General features: G+C 42.9%; 1 protein-coding gene across 4 annotated transcripts in view; it reads left to right on the top strand.

The window, feature by feature from the left end:
- ANO2 (anoctamin 2) overlaps positions 1-14,853 on the top strand; it is a 326,349-nt gene that overhangs the window by 142,390 nt on the left and 169,106 nt on the right. For all 4 annotated transcript variants that reach the window (XM_070269789.1, XM_070269790.1, XM_023643013.2 and 1 more), the window contains one exon: positions 14,119-14,253. In XM_070269789.1, coding sequence (XP_070125890.1) covers positions 14,119-14,253 — 135 coding nt within the window. The remainder of the gene's footprint in view (positions 1-14,118; positions 14,254-14,853) is intronic.

Here is a 14,853-nt window from a genome sequence, read left to right as displayed (position 1 = left end):
TCCCCTGTTCATTCATTCTTGCATTCAACAGGGATTTAAGTGTTGGGGAAGGGCAGATCCTTGTACAAGGCCCACATGGGGAGGAAAGTTGTATGAACTCTGGAGGTGCTTGCAGTAAGTCTAGGGAGACAAGACACAATCACTTAAGTAACAAGAAAGCAGTAGAGCTGAAAGTGCTCGGGCGGTTGGGGCAGAAGACACAGTATCAGTCCCAGCATCCCTGCCATCGCTGTTTGGCTTTAGGGCAGTTGTTTAACCCCCATCACCTTCACTTTATTCTCCAAAGAGTGGTTGGGAGGATTGCATATGATAGAGTGCGTGACGGTACTTTATACACTGTAAAGTGCTGTGCAGATTTTCAGTATTGCTGATCTTAATAACAAAGCAGAAGTACAACGCAGAGGAAGGAAGTTCTAGAGCATAGCAGATAAGGTCTGAAGACACGTGTCTGCCAACAGTACCCATTGCTGGTGTGGGGTCTGAGGAGGGAGAGCCTGGACTGGAGAGCTGAGGTGGGCTTGGAGAGGAGTTTTTAGTTGAGTCTCATGTGGCCTTGGCATGCCCAAGCTTCTTTAACCTCAATCCAGATATGTGAGGATGGGGTTCAGATGGTGTTAGTTTTCACAGTTTTTTTTTCTTTTTTCTCCCCAAAGCCCCTGTACGTAGTTGTATATCTTAGTTGTAAGTCATTCTAGTTCTTCTACGTGGGACGCTGCCACAGCATGGCCTGATGAGCAGTGTGTAGGTCCACGCCCAGGATCCAAACCAGCGAAGCCTGGGCTGCCGAAGTGGAGTGCATGAACTTAACCACTCGACCACGGGGCCGGCCCTGGTTTTGACAAATTTTAAAGCTACTTCTATGTGAAAATGTTGAGCTCATGCTCCTCAGTTCCTTACGATTATTTACTGCTCACCACACCAGGCCGCAGTCGGGGCCGGGCAGGACATTGGCTGGGAAGGCTCTCTGAGCTGAGGGAGTGTACTTTCTCGGGGGCAAAGAGAGTCCATCGTGGAGAGATCCGAGGGAGAAAACTTTTCTGACAAACTCCTGAAGAAAGATTTATGGTGCTCAGGGTAATGCATCTTAATAGTTGGAAAAACAATTTGGAAGTTTTTCATTGTTACTCTTCCATAATTTTTAATGTGACTCATATGGGCACATGGTGATCTTCTGGGCCAAGATGAGATGATGGAGACTGTTGCTGTTTTGTAGGATTTATTTTTCTCTGTGTGTGTGTGTGTGTGTGATAAATAATCATTCCTGTTCTCTTATCCACTAATGATATTCTTGTGCTGGAGGAGGGATGTACAATTAGCAGTGGAAAGAAAAGGTTTAGAATTAGTGAAAAATGGGGCAGTGGGAGGGATAAAAGATTTTCAAGATAGGTAGGCTTTGGTTGAACATTCAGACGTGTAGGTAACTGCATGTGGACCTTGGACATGAGACTTAACTTCTCTGAAGCTTGTTTTCCTTATCTGCAAATTGGGGGAGTAATTCCTAACTCATAGGGTAGAGATTAAAGCATCTATGTTTGTAAAATCAGGAGTAGGTGCTCAATAAATGTTCTTTGCTTTCCTTCTTTGATGGATGAAAGAGGAACAAATTTGGTAAAAGAGAAGTCATCAAGAAGAGGTGTAATGCCCAGCAACAGAACAAACAGGGTTATTTTAAAGGTGAGAAATGCATCTTGAATTTCAAAGAAAAACAACCAGAGCCCAGTTGAGATTTCACATGGATGCACACTGAGGTGGGAACGTGGGCTGCAGAAGCTCAGGATAGCCCTGGCCTGTGTCTCGGTGAAGAGCAGCCCCCGCTCTGGGAGGGGTGGGCTCTCCCACAGCTTTCACAGAGGTTCCAGCACGGCATCAGGCGTTCCCCGAAAACATCAACACCAACACTGCCCGTGAGCTTTTGGTAAAAGCTGTGCTTTATATCAAGACATTTCTTTATCAACCTTTCTGTGTAAAATATAACTGTTTCTTTGGTGTGATTGTTACATCTCATAGTGCTGGTCTTTATTTCTCCTTGAGAATATTGAAGAACACCAAAGAACATATTTTTGTTGCAAGGGAAAACAAGTTTATTTTTTTCTACCACCCGCACACATTATGGAATAGCGAAGTCAAAACAGTTCTTCAGCCTCCTATTATTCTTGTCTCTGGGCTGCTTTCTTTTTGGAAGAATGTGGAGTAAGGAGGCCATGGTAATTTGTGGTGAAATACTCTGCTTTTCAATTTTTAAAGCACTTTTTGTATGCTGTCTCAGTGGAAATTTGTAACAACTCGATGAGATGAAGGTCATTTTCCTTTAACAGTGACGACAATCTGCTGGGGGCCCTTGAATCAGGGCCTTGTTTGACAGCTGTGCAGGTTGTTTACTGAACAGGCCCCTGGCCGAGGGGGTACAGGGGAGCTCTCAGTGAGTGCTGCGCCCCGGGGCCTCTTTCTCATTCATACTGAAGGGGCCGTGGCCTTTCCTTGCACAGAACCTTTTTGGGCTTTGGTTCCTCCATCTACCAAATAGAATTAATTTTAGAATTTCTATCCTAGAAATTCCGTGTATTTTTAAGTCCATTTCCCCTTTTTTCTCACCTGGATTGGGAATTAGCACAGGATGATGGCGATGACAATGATCATGCTGCTGCTGCTAGCTAACATTTCTGAGTGTTTACTGTGTGCCAGGTCCTGTTTCAAGCACTTCATGGATATTAACTCACACACTCTTCCAACCCTGACGATGGATGGTCTCTATTATTCCCATGTTAGGTCTGGTGTCTAATTGTGGCTCCACCTTGTTATTGGTGGTGATTTTGGACAAATCTGGTAATGTCCATCAGCCTCAGTTCCCTAAATGGTAAAGTGAGAGGATTATAACAGATCAGTAACTTCTCACTCCCCTCACTCCCTTTTTTGAGTTTTGAACCTTGTATTATTTGGGAAAGAGGTGACACACTTTAATGGATAATTGAGGATTATGGGAAATCCACAAGGGATGGGGAAGCACTCCAGGTATGGGAATAGCGGGGCATTGTTAGCAATTCTAGACCCAAAATGGCAAGAGGAAGTTGTGGTTGCAGAACCCAGAGAGAGCTGTGGCTGAAGCTACCATACAGGGGAGAACTCTGACAGGAGTGGTGGCACCAACTGCCAACCTTGGGCTTTACAACAAGACAGCGGAGGGTATCAATGCCCCATTATCTTTATTCTCCCACCCTTCAATTTCCTGCGGGTGCCCCCCATTGGCCAACCCATCATCCAGAGAGCCAGGGGGCCTCGTTGATGCAATCCACACAGGTCAGCTTCCTGGGGTACAGACCAGGTGGAGCAGGGTAGAGAGGGGGTCTGCAGCTCCACACAAACCACCTTCATGGCAGAACACGTTTAATCTGTTGAACATCCTTAGCAATTGTTTTTAAGTCAATATTATGTGGCATGTGATGAAGAGATGGTTCTAAGTATAAATATTTTATTTTAAATATATGTTAATGGATGTCATACTATAAAATTCATTACATACAATTCATGGCACATAAAGACAAGTCTATCTTTTTTCCTTTTAAGAGAGGTGGCACACACTGTTTGTATTATCACATTAAATTATGCAAGAGAAAACCAACATGTTCCAACAAATACATTTTTATTTTGTTTTATTTTTCCCCCAACACCATTTATTAAAGAGAGTATCTTTCCTCATTGTATATTCTTGGCTCCTTTGTTGTGAACTAATTGACAATTTATGCATGGGTTTATTTCTGGGCTCTCTATTCTGTTCCATTGATCCATGTGTCTGTTTTTATGCCAATTCCATACTGTTTTGATTACCATAGCTTTGTAATATACTTTGAAATCAGAAAGTGTGATGGCCTGTTTTCTTTTCTTTCTAAAGATTGCTTTGGCTGTTTGGGGTCTTTTGTGATTCCTTACAAATTTTAGGATTGGTTTTTCTATTTCTACGAAAAATGCCATTGAAATTTTGATAGGGATTGCATTGCATCTGTAGACTGCTCTGAGTAGTATGGGCATTTTAGCACTATTAATTCTTCTAGTCTGTGACCATGGAATATTTCCCATATATTTGTGTCCTCTTCAATTTCTTTCATCAACGTCCTATAGTTTTCAGTGTACAGATCTTTCACTTTCTTGGTTAAATTTATTCCTAGGCATTTTATTCTTTTTGATGCAATTGTAAACGGGATTGTTTTCTTAATTTCTCATTCTCATAGTTTATTACTGTATAGAAATGCAACTGATTTTTTTTTTTTTTAAGATTGGCGCCTGAGCTAACAACTGTTGCCAATTTTTTTTTTTTTATGCTTTATCTCCCCAAATCCTCCCTGGTACGTAGTTGTATATCTTAGTTGCAGGTCCTTCTAGTTGTGGCATGTGGGATGCCGCCTCAACGTGGCCTGACGAGGGGTGCCACGTCTGCGCCCAGGATCTGAACCAGCAAAACCCTGGGCCGCCACAGCGGAGTGCGCGAACTTAATCACTCGGCCATGGGGTCAGCCCCTGCAACTGATTTTTGTACATTAATTTTATATCCTGCAACTTTACTGAATTCATTTATTAGTTCTATCAGTTTTTTGGTGGAGGCTTTGGGATTTTCTATATATAACACTGTGTCATCTGCAAACGGAGACAGTTTAACCTCTTCTGTTCCAACTTGGATCCCTTTTTTATCTCTTGTTTTGTTGAGGATTTTAGCATCTATGTTCTTCAGGGATTATGGCCTATAATTTTCTTTTCTTATTGTGCCCTTGTCTGGTTTTGGTATCAGGGTAATGATGGCTGCATAAAATGAGTGTGGAAGTGCTTCTTCTTTTTCTATTTTTTGGAAGAATTTGAGAAAGATTGGTATTAAATCTTCTTTGAATTTTTGGTAGAATTCACCAGTGAAGCCATCTGGCCCTGGACTTTTTGTTTGTTGGGAGGTTTTTGATTACTCAGTCAATCTCCTTACTAGTAACTGGTGTGTTCAGATTTTCTGTTTCTGCATCATTCAGTCTTTGTATATCTCTAGGAATTTATCCATTTCTTTTAGGTTGTTCAATTTGTTGTTATATAATTATTTATAGTAGTCTCTTATGATCCTTTGTATTTCTCTGGTATCAGTTGTCTTATCTCCTTTTTCATTTCTGGTTTTATTTATGTCCTCTTTTTTTTCTTGGTGATTCTAGCTAAAGGTTTGTCTATTTTGTTTGTCTTTTCAACAACAAGCTCTTAGTTTCATCGATCTTTTCTATTGTCTATTTAGTCTCTATTTCATTTATTTCCTCTCTTATTTTTATTTCCTTCCTTCTACTAACTTTGGGCTGAATTTGTTGTTCTTTTTTCTAGTTCCTTGAGGTATAAAGTTAGGTTGTCTATTTGAGATCTCTCTCATTTCTTAATGTAGGTATTTATCACTAAGAACTTCCCTCTTAGAACTCGTTAGCTGTATCCCATAAGTTTTGGTATGCTGTGTTTCCATTTTCATCTGTCTTAAGATTTTTCTTTGATTTCTCTTTTGGCCCATTGGTTTTGCAGAAGCATGTTGTTTAATGTCCACACATTTGTGAATTTTCAGGTTTTCTTCTTGTAATTGATGTCTAATTTCACACTATTCTGGTCAGAAAATATGTTTGATATGATTTCACTCTTAAGTTTATTAAGACTTGTTTTGTGGTCTAACATATGGTCTATCCTGGAGAATGTTCCATGTGTCCTTAAGAAGAATGTGTATTTTCCTGCTTTTGAATGGACATGGACAACAAATATATTTTTAAATAGCAGAGTATGTCATCTTTGGTTTCAGTAATGATGTATATAAAATCTTTGATTAATATTTATCATCATATTCCAGCTTCAAAACAGACAACAAAACATTTTCATGACCTGAAATTTGGTATGTTTGTGCTTCGAGTTAAAAATTTAACTGGTTTATTATCTAATATTTGTCTTTAATTTCCAAATGATGAGCTAAAAGAGAAAGTTTTGGGCTACTTTTGCAAGGACTTCTCAGTAGCTTATGCACAGTAGTTGGGGACAATGCTTAACTCCCAGTAAATGAAAAGCCAATTGGATATATTTGGAGACAATAGCTCTCCTCCCTTTTAACACTGGATTCGGTAATGAGAACATCTTTCTATGTTGTATAATAATTTTCATCAGTTGTGTGCAATTTATGGATCTGGAGGCAAATCTGTTGCATTCTTTCTCCCCATTGTTAGGCTCTGCATTAACGTGTGATATTTCACCAGCATTGCTCCTTATGTTTCTATCTTTATTTAAAGATTGGCTGTGGGTAAAAAGTAAACAATATTTAAGAATAAAAATAAAAACAGTATAAAATGGCCCAAACCCCTAGGTGATAAATGGTGGGGGACTAGGCATGAGCATGTGTCTCTAATCACCACCTGATGTGTGTCTGGCAGCTCTCACGCTGCTCACTAAGAAACAGAAATGTTTAAATAATCATTTTATTTATTGCTTTTTTACAAATAGAAATTGGGACGGATGCCGTCATTGCCTTTTCTTGTGTGAATGTGCTTCTGGGAGGCATAGGGTTTTATAAACCATTGAGTGGAGAACTCCATTTTAGATGATCTTTCGGATTCCCTCCAGTTTTTCATTAAAATAGAAAATAAATCCTAAAACTTTGTAAACTGGGAGGCTTCCGTCTGCATTATCCTCTACCCTGTTACTTAAGAGATACATGTCATGGGTAAAGTCTAGGTTTCTAATCAGGCAGCCCTGAGTTGGGTCCGGATTCTTCTCTTGTTAGCTGCGCAACCTTTCACAAGTTACTCAGTTCTCTGAGCCATGCTCACCTCATGCATAGCAGAGAGACAGGCCTAGTACCCACCTTGTGGGGTTATTGTGAGGATTTAGTCATCCATTAAACACGTGCTTATGAAGCCCCTGCTCTGTGGCTTCTTCTAGGACGGCCACTCAGGCTTATGAATTTTGTGCCTCGCCCATAGATCCCTGGCTGAGGGGCGAGCAGAGGCTGAAATCCAGACCATGCTCTGCTCTCCAAGCCTTGTACCGTGATGGGGGGCTGTGTATTCCTAAAGGAAGGAATCTTTTCATTCACACAGGGACACCATTTGCTTGCCATGCCCTGTATCCTCTCACAGGATTCTTGTGAGGATCGTAAGAGACGATGCAGGCAAAGCATTCGACAGGGTCCCTGGAATGAAGTGGGCACTCGGAAATAGAGCTATTTTATATTTTTAGTTCTGTGTCTCCTTTGGGCTGGGGAGGCATGGGTGTTAACCGCAGTCCCCCCACTGAAGGGAATATACAAAGAGGCAGAAAGACTAGGATCAGAACTTACCTTTAGTATTCCTCCTGGATTACGAAGAGCATCCTGCCAACGCTCTGGCTTCTGGAGCGTGGTTTCTTCCTGCCTTGCTTTTCTTGCTTTGCCTTCCTTTCCTAGCTCTGACTTCTTCTCTGCCTAACCTATCCACCTGTCACCTGTATCTTCCTTCTCTGGTTGACCCTGCACTCAGTGTCTCCCTCATCTGCTCCCTGGCCCTCCCTGGTCTTCAGGCTTGTTTGCTCCTCTGAACACACCTGCTGCTTGCAGGGCCTGTGATGGACCACATCGGCCCAGCCAGTTCTGGCTCCTGGGCCTGGCCCTGCCTCCCGTCAGCCTAGCCCTGCTGTTTCCCATGCTTCATCCAACAGCTCTTTATCTGGAAACCTTTTAAACAAGAGGACTTGGTCAGCGAGAAGGAGACACTTGACAGAAGTGGCCCAGGAGAGTGTCATAGACTTAGGGTTCTCTGATTCCAAGTAGTATTTTTTCCCCTCTGGAACTTCTGAATGGTTCCCATCCTATTGCGGGGCATCTGTGTTGTCTCCTAATGTCAGGACTTGAGCCGAGCCTACTTTCAAAGCCCTGCCTTCCTGAACCTAGGCCTTTCTTTACTGTCCTTTCTGAACTTGCCACATAGAAGCAAAATTTTCGTTTCAGAAGGGGACCTTCTGTTGGCCTCCCTGGGAAAACTAAGAACTCAGAGCCTCCTGGCTCTCCTACTGTTGATCAGAGGAGTCAGCTACGGTGTCTGCTGGCCTGTGCCTGGCAGAAGGGAGGCAGCCTGGTTCTTGGTGTCACCTTTGGCAGAGGGGTGACAATCCACCTGTTGTTCCCCAACCAGTGGGACCCACCCACAGGGATGGATTCAGGTCCCGGATTGCCAGGCTGATGATCAGAAAGCAGAACCTGGGGGGTGGGATAAGGGAGAGGCCTGGAGAACCTGACATCCTGTGACCGTGGGTCCTTCCTCACAGGCATTCTGTACTCACTGGAGAGAAGGACCATGGGTTTCAGGTCCTGGGATTGTGGGTCCTGAGAAAAGAAACTGATTAGCACCATTCTTTAATGAATATAAAGTATATCTGTATAGAGAATGTTTGAAATCCCTTTTAACGTGGATTCTCTTCTTAGGTTCCCCCCCTCCACAACCTTTCTGCCACCCCCTCCCCTCCCCTCCCCGCCCCAGGGAAGGTAAAAGGAAGGCAAATACTCCCTAGGAGTGGGGTGGGGAGTGAGGGGTGGAGGAGATAAGACAGGGGGAAATTCCGAATAGCCAGGAAGGGAGAATAAGCTTTCCCAAAGAGGGAAGGTTGTTATAAGGAGAGGAACAGAGGGGTATAGAAGGGTAGGGGTTGAGAGGTCATTATTCTGGCCCCTCCTATCTTGCAGTCAAACTTTTCTGGAATAGAAGCGGGAGGTGGAAGCAAGAGGAGTAGAACCACTTAGAGATTTGGGGGTGAATCCTGGTGCCCAGGGTTTGTGTCTCACAAATCAGAGTGCAGCCTTAGGAAATTACAAGTCTTTTGGAGAAGCCCAGCATCCAGCATGATGCCAGAGCGTCACGATGCCCAGGCAGCTGATTAGGAACTGCTGAAGGAGGTGTCTAGGTACATGAGCTTGAAATAGCGCCCCCTCCAGCCTACAGCCCAGAGATAGCGTCTGGAGCATCCAGAGATTCTCATGAGCCAGCAGACCTGAAGAGACTGGAGCTGGGACAAAAAGAGGCAGTGCATGCTGTAGGTGCCAGCTGGATGCCCCAGTAGGACCCTGCTGGCCTGGCACCCCTTGGTGGATGCCCACACAATATTGGGGGCCAACCCAGCCCAGCCCAGCTCAGCAGCTGAGCAGCAGAGAGCAGTGCAGAGCTCCAAGCTTTAGACCAGGAAATTCCCAGGGGACGGCCTTTGGTGGGGAGACTCTTTGAGCTGGGAGAGACCGTTCTGACAGTGAGCTTGAACCTTGAATTGACTAATCATCCCAAAGAGACTATTGTTAAAAATCTGAAGAGACCAAGTCACCTTTAACTGTTCTGCACATCTGAATGTAACCTTAATCCTAAAACTTAATTTTTAACTTGCCTTGGAATGTTTCGTAAGCATTAAATGAGATACTGTGTATAAAGCATTGAACTCGGAACTTTGCATGTGGTACATGCTGAATAATGCATTTCTCCCCTTGCTCTCCACTGCTGAGACCTTATCAACCATAGTCCGCTTACATTATTTCCAAGGGCTGAGGGGCCAGGGAGGGATCATTGGTGATTTAGAAGGCAAAACCCATGTTGGCTCCATCTCATGGTTTCACCAAGGAGAGGCCTTTGCTGGCTTGCCTGGCTTCTTCTGTGGCTGGGAATTTCTAGGCTGTCTTCCAGAAAACCGACTATCATGAACTTTAATTAAAGGCTCAGAACTTTTCTTTAGCATCCCCGCACCTGCTCACAATGCTGCTAGAAGCATCAGAATCTGTTTGCCTTTAATCTCTCTCCCGAGGGACCGGGAAAGCCTGGCAGCTTTTTGTAAGACCAGGAAGGAAGTTGCCGTGCCTGCCATCCTGCCAGGCCGATGTGGGCTTGGCAGGAGTTGAGAGCAGGGGTTGCCCCTTCGGCTGACAGGGCCGGCTTCCCTGGAACACACCCTGCTGGCACCTCTGCTCCACAATAACCATCTCCTGTCCTACTTCTGATCGCCTGAGAATGGCACGGGCATCACTCAGCCTCCATCACTGCCTCGGGCTGCCTTGCCAAACACCGACCTTGCATCTAAGGGCTGGCTGCCCCATTCCGGAAGCCTTGTCTATTGTTAGCTTGGCTTCTTCCTTCTGTGCCTCCTACAGGTGGAAACTCCCCTTTCAGATCTGGTGACATGTGAGCCTGAGTGATATGTATGCCTGACATGCATTGAATGCCGCCTGGCTTGAAGATAAGGGGAAGGATAAGACGACCTTCAGGGAATCCGTTGGCCTGCAGGTTATAGGACATGTGGTGTTTCCTTAAACCTATTTTAAAATCAAAGGATAATATACATATAGAAAGGTGTATATACAATAAATATACAGCTAACTGAATTTTTGCAAACTGAACACACACATACAAACAGCAGGAGATCAAGGAAAACATTATTAGCACTCCAGAAGTCCCCCCCATCCTGCCCCCTCCTAGTCACTACCTCCTTGAGGCTAACTGCCATCTGCACTTCTAGCACAGTTATTTTGCTTTTGAGCTTTATATGAATAGAATAATATAGTATATATTCTTTTGTGTCCGGCTTCCTTTGTTCAACATTGTGTTGTGAGATTTGTCCATATTATTGTGTGTTCTTGTAATTTGTTCATTCTTGTTGCTGTATGATATTCAGCAAATATATCAAAACATATTTATCCATTCTATTGCTTATACTCATTTGGATAGTTTCCAGCTTGGGGCTATTATAAAGAGTGCTGCTGTGAACATTCCTGTATGTGTCTTTTGGTCTTTTGGTGCACAGATACGCATCTCTGTTGGGCATATATTTGGGAGTAGAGTGGTTGAGTCCCAGAGGATGCCCGTACTCAGCTCTGGCAGATACTGCCAAGCAGTTTTTCCAAAGTGGCTCTACCTATACACATCCTACCGGGACCACGTGAGCATCTGGTTTCTCCACATTTGGAAAAATGTGGAGAAATTCCAGCACGTGGTGTTTTCCCTGTTTTTCATTTTTGCCATTCTCATGAGTGTGACAGGTATTGCATTGTAACTTCATTTGCATTTTCCTGATGATTTGATGATTAGGGAAGCTGAGCACTTTTTCATATGCTTATTGGTCACTTGGGTATCTTTTCTTGTGAAGTGTCCCCTCAAATCTTTTGCTTATTTTTCTATTGGTTTGTCTGCCTAATTCTTATTGATCTGTAAAAGTTCTTTATGTATTCCAGCTACAAGTCCATTGTTGAAGACGTGTGTGCAAATATTTTTCCCATTCTGTAGCCTATCTTTTCGTTAGTGTCTTTTGATGAACAGAAGTTCTTCATTTTAATGTCGTAGGTCGCGTCAATTTTCGGAATAATATCTACAACAGTTAACATTTATTGCTTGCTTACTAAGTCTTCACAGACATTACTCGTTTAACTTGCACATTAACATAATTTTAAATGGCAAAAATGAAGCTTAGAGAAGCTGAGAGACTTTCCCAAATCGCAGACCAGCAGAGGCCAGATTCATGCCCAGCTCTTCTCACTCCAGAACCCATGTTCTGTGATGTCTGTTATACCACAGAAGGTGCCAGCTAACATACCATGGACCTTGTCCAGTCCTCAGATGTCTTTTGTTTGTGTTGTATATTTTTCTTTCAGTTGAATTGGTTGCCAACATTTAAAAATTAGGAGAAATACAGATTTCCAGCTTTTTGGGGGGAGAAGTTGTCGGGTCTGGCAACACTGGCCCCATTTTCTCACATCACTCGAATGTGACCTGAGCCCTCTGGTTTTCCACAGGAGATCCTATGGTTGGTCATGCGTGGCCTGCTTCTGTCATTTATGTTTCCCGCCCGGTTCCTGTGGGCATCTGAATTTTCAACTCTGCTGTATTCTTTTCCTTAAATGACATAATTGACTATGTTTCCTTCTTTACTCCATCTGTTCCTATCTTAATGCATTCTGCCCTCCTTCCCTCCCTTTTCCAGGTATCCAGGCTCTGTGGTCAGGCTCCCTGTCCACCTCTCTTGCCAGCAGCATTTTTATGGGTAAACAGAGAAATCAACTGTTTATGTGGGGCAGTTAGAAGAGTTCTTCAAAATATCCTACCCCATCCTTTAAGAGGTGACGGCATTGTATCTCCGTAAAGCTTCTGTTGGAATGCAAATGTTTTCCTGGAAGAAGTGACAAAGTACCCCAGTAAGGTTTAATTTATCAGATAGGTTCCTTAAACATAAGCCTAGGAGGCAGTGGGAGAAAAGATTTATAGATTGTATGGGTTGAGAGAGTGGTTGGGGAAGTCTTGTGTCTCTGACTGTCTGAATGCCTCAGATTGGCCGCTGTGGTGATACAGCTTCAGAGCTGGAAAAAGCACGGGAACATGGCAGGGGCTGGGGGATGGATGGGTGGCTATGTGTGGTCCCTCTCCAACTCAGCAAATTTCCCCAGGCGTATCCTCTGCCCAACCATTTTCTTTCCTTCTCTGAATCCCTCCTGGGAGTCAGTATGATGTGCAGGTTAAGAACTGGACTCTCAACTTAGAAGCACTGGATTTGAATCTTGTCTCTGCTTCTTACTACCTGTGTGACCTTGGGTGTTAATCTTTTTGTATATCAGTTTCTTTATCTATAATTTGAGGATAGTAACATACTACCCCTTGGAGTCGTGAGGACTGAAAAATAAAATAATATTCATAATCTTAGAGCGGAACTTGGCAAATAATTAGTCCTCAATAAACGTCAGTTTCTACTGCGACTGTGGTTATACTGGCAAGAGCACAAGACATCCTGGGGTCGGATGGCAAGCGATAGAACTCTGGCTCTGCCGTGCACTAGCCTTGTGACCTTAGACAAGTCTGTTTATCCAGGAAGTTTTCTCACCTGGAAAAGATGTTGTGAGAGTTAAAAGTGAGCTTAAACAAAACAATCCAGATGAAAGCAATAGGTCAGTTTGTGCTTATTACACCTTCTGTCTCTCTCCTGCTTTCTTTCTTCTCCGTCTTCTTCCAGAGATGGGTAATGTGGACTGGTGGAGAGGGTAAAGTGAGTGCCCATGAAAGGAGAACTAACATTATTACATGGTAATGGAAAATAAGAACTATGGTGATGCCCCTTCTTTCATTCCCAATATTGGTAATTTGTGTTTTATCTTTTTCTTGATCAATCTGACTAAACATTTATCAGTTTTACTCATCCTTTCAAACAACCAGCTTTTGGTTCCATTGACCTTCTCTGTTTTTTGGCTTTCAATTTCATTGATTTTCTTCTCTCTTCTTTGTTATTTCTTTCCTTCTACTTCTTTTGAGTTGAATTTATGTTCTGTGGCCCTTTGGCGGTCTAAAAATCACTGTCATAACTAAGATAGTTTTTGGCTTCCAAAGAATCAGTTTTATCTCCTTTAGGGGCAATATTGCATATAGTATTCTGGATTGACTGGTTCTTTTTCTTTCCATACTTTAAGGTTGTCATTCCATTATCTTCTGGCTTTCAAGAAATTGGCTGTAAATCTTACCTTTGTTCCTTTGTATATAATATCTTTCCTTCTTCATCTTCCCCTCCCCCATCCACACCACCCCAGCTTAATTAAAGATTTTCTTTTTCTATGTTCATTTTACAGAAGTTTTTGATGTGTCTAGGTATGTGGAAGTTTACTTTTGTTTTTGTATTTATTCTGTTTGGGGTTCTCTGGAGTTCTTAGATATGTGTTTTGCTATTTTTGATTAATTTTGGAAACTTTTTCATGAAGTATATAATTTGTGTGTTTTGTTTATATAAGCTAGTTCCAAAAAGGTGTGTTTTTCTGTGGGTTGAGTACTCCGGCACTCATGAAATGATGATGTGTTATGCATGTTTCTCTGGTAAAGATGCCAAAATTTATGGCATAATTTTAGTTTGCTGTTAGGGCTGGATTCCTTCTCACAGCTATTTCACATGAGCAGCCAGGACAGGTGTGTATATGTGATTCCAGTGGAATGTAATTCATTTCAGAAAAAACCAGTTGTAGATTCCTTGTTCTGAGGTCCCTCTTTCCTTACGTAGCTTCCATTCCTTTTCAATTATGCTGGCCCGTTGTCAGGTTTAGAACAAATAGAAATGAACAAAGTATATAATGTTTTTAATATGTGTTTTATTTTCTTTCTTTTCCAGAAAGTATTTTGGAGAAAAAATTGGACTGTATTTTGCCTGGCTGGGGTTATATACGTCATTCCTCATCCCGTCTTCTGTGATTGGGGTGATTGTGTTTCTTTATGGATGTGCAACAATTGAAGAAGATATTCCCAGGTAAGATGGTTTGAAAGAAAAAGGCTCAATTTCCATATGCTGCATCAGTTTGCATACGGAGTTTCATCCCAGTTACAAGTACGTTTCACATGCCTCCTTCCAAACTCCTCACTCTCTTTCTCCTTCCCTTACCACACACATAACTTCCCTCCAGAGACAGATCTGGGAGCTACAGATTCTGGGAAGGGCTTCAGAGCCATGCTGGGTGTGGCCCACTTCCTTCCCCGGTCAAGCTCTTCTCCGGGACCAGGGTCGATGTGGGCAGGTAGATAATACCTGATGACAAAAATAATGCCTGAGAAATGCTTTTTTCCCTCAACTTCGTGACTTTTTTCTCTGGTTTCCCGTAAGACCCAAGGCAGAAAGTGTTGAGTGGCATCCGGTAGAGATCACGTTTCCATATGGTCAAAGGCTTTTGGGATAAAATACTGTGAAGCTGTCTGCAGAAGCAGGCAGCTGTGGAACTGAGGAAAGCTCAGCCTCTGGTTCAGGAAGTCAGAAACTGCAGGAAGTAACAGGCCCCATGGTGGGGCTCTTGGAGAGCAAGAGATGGAACAAAGGCTGGTCCTGATGGGGAAGAGAGCCCACAAAGAAAATAAG

The sequence above is a fragment of the Equus caballus genome, chromosome 6, assembly GCF_041296265.1.
Source record: "Equus caballus isolate H_3958 breed thoroughbred chromosome 6, TB-T2T, whole genome shotgun sequence".
Lineage (NCBI taxonomy): Eukaryota > Metazoa > Chordata > Mammalia > Perissodactyla > Equidae > Equus > Equus caballus.
Note: the sequence above shows the minus strand (reverse complement) of the source record. Positions and strands in the feature narration are given on the sequence as shown.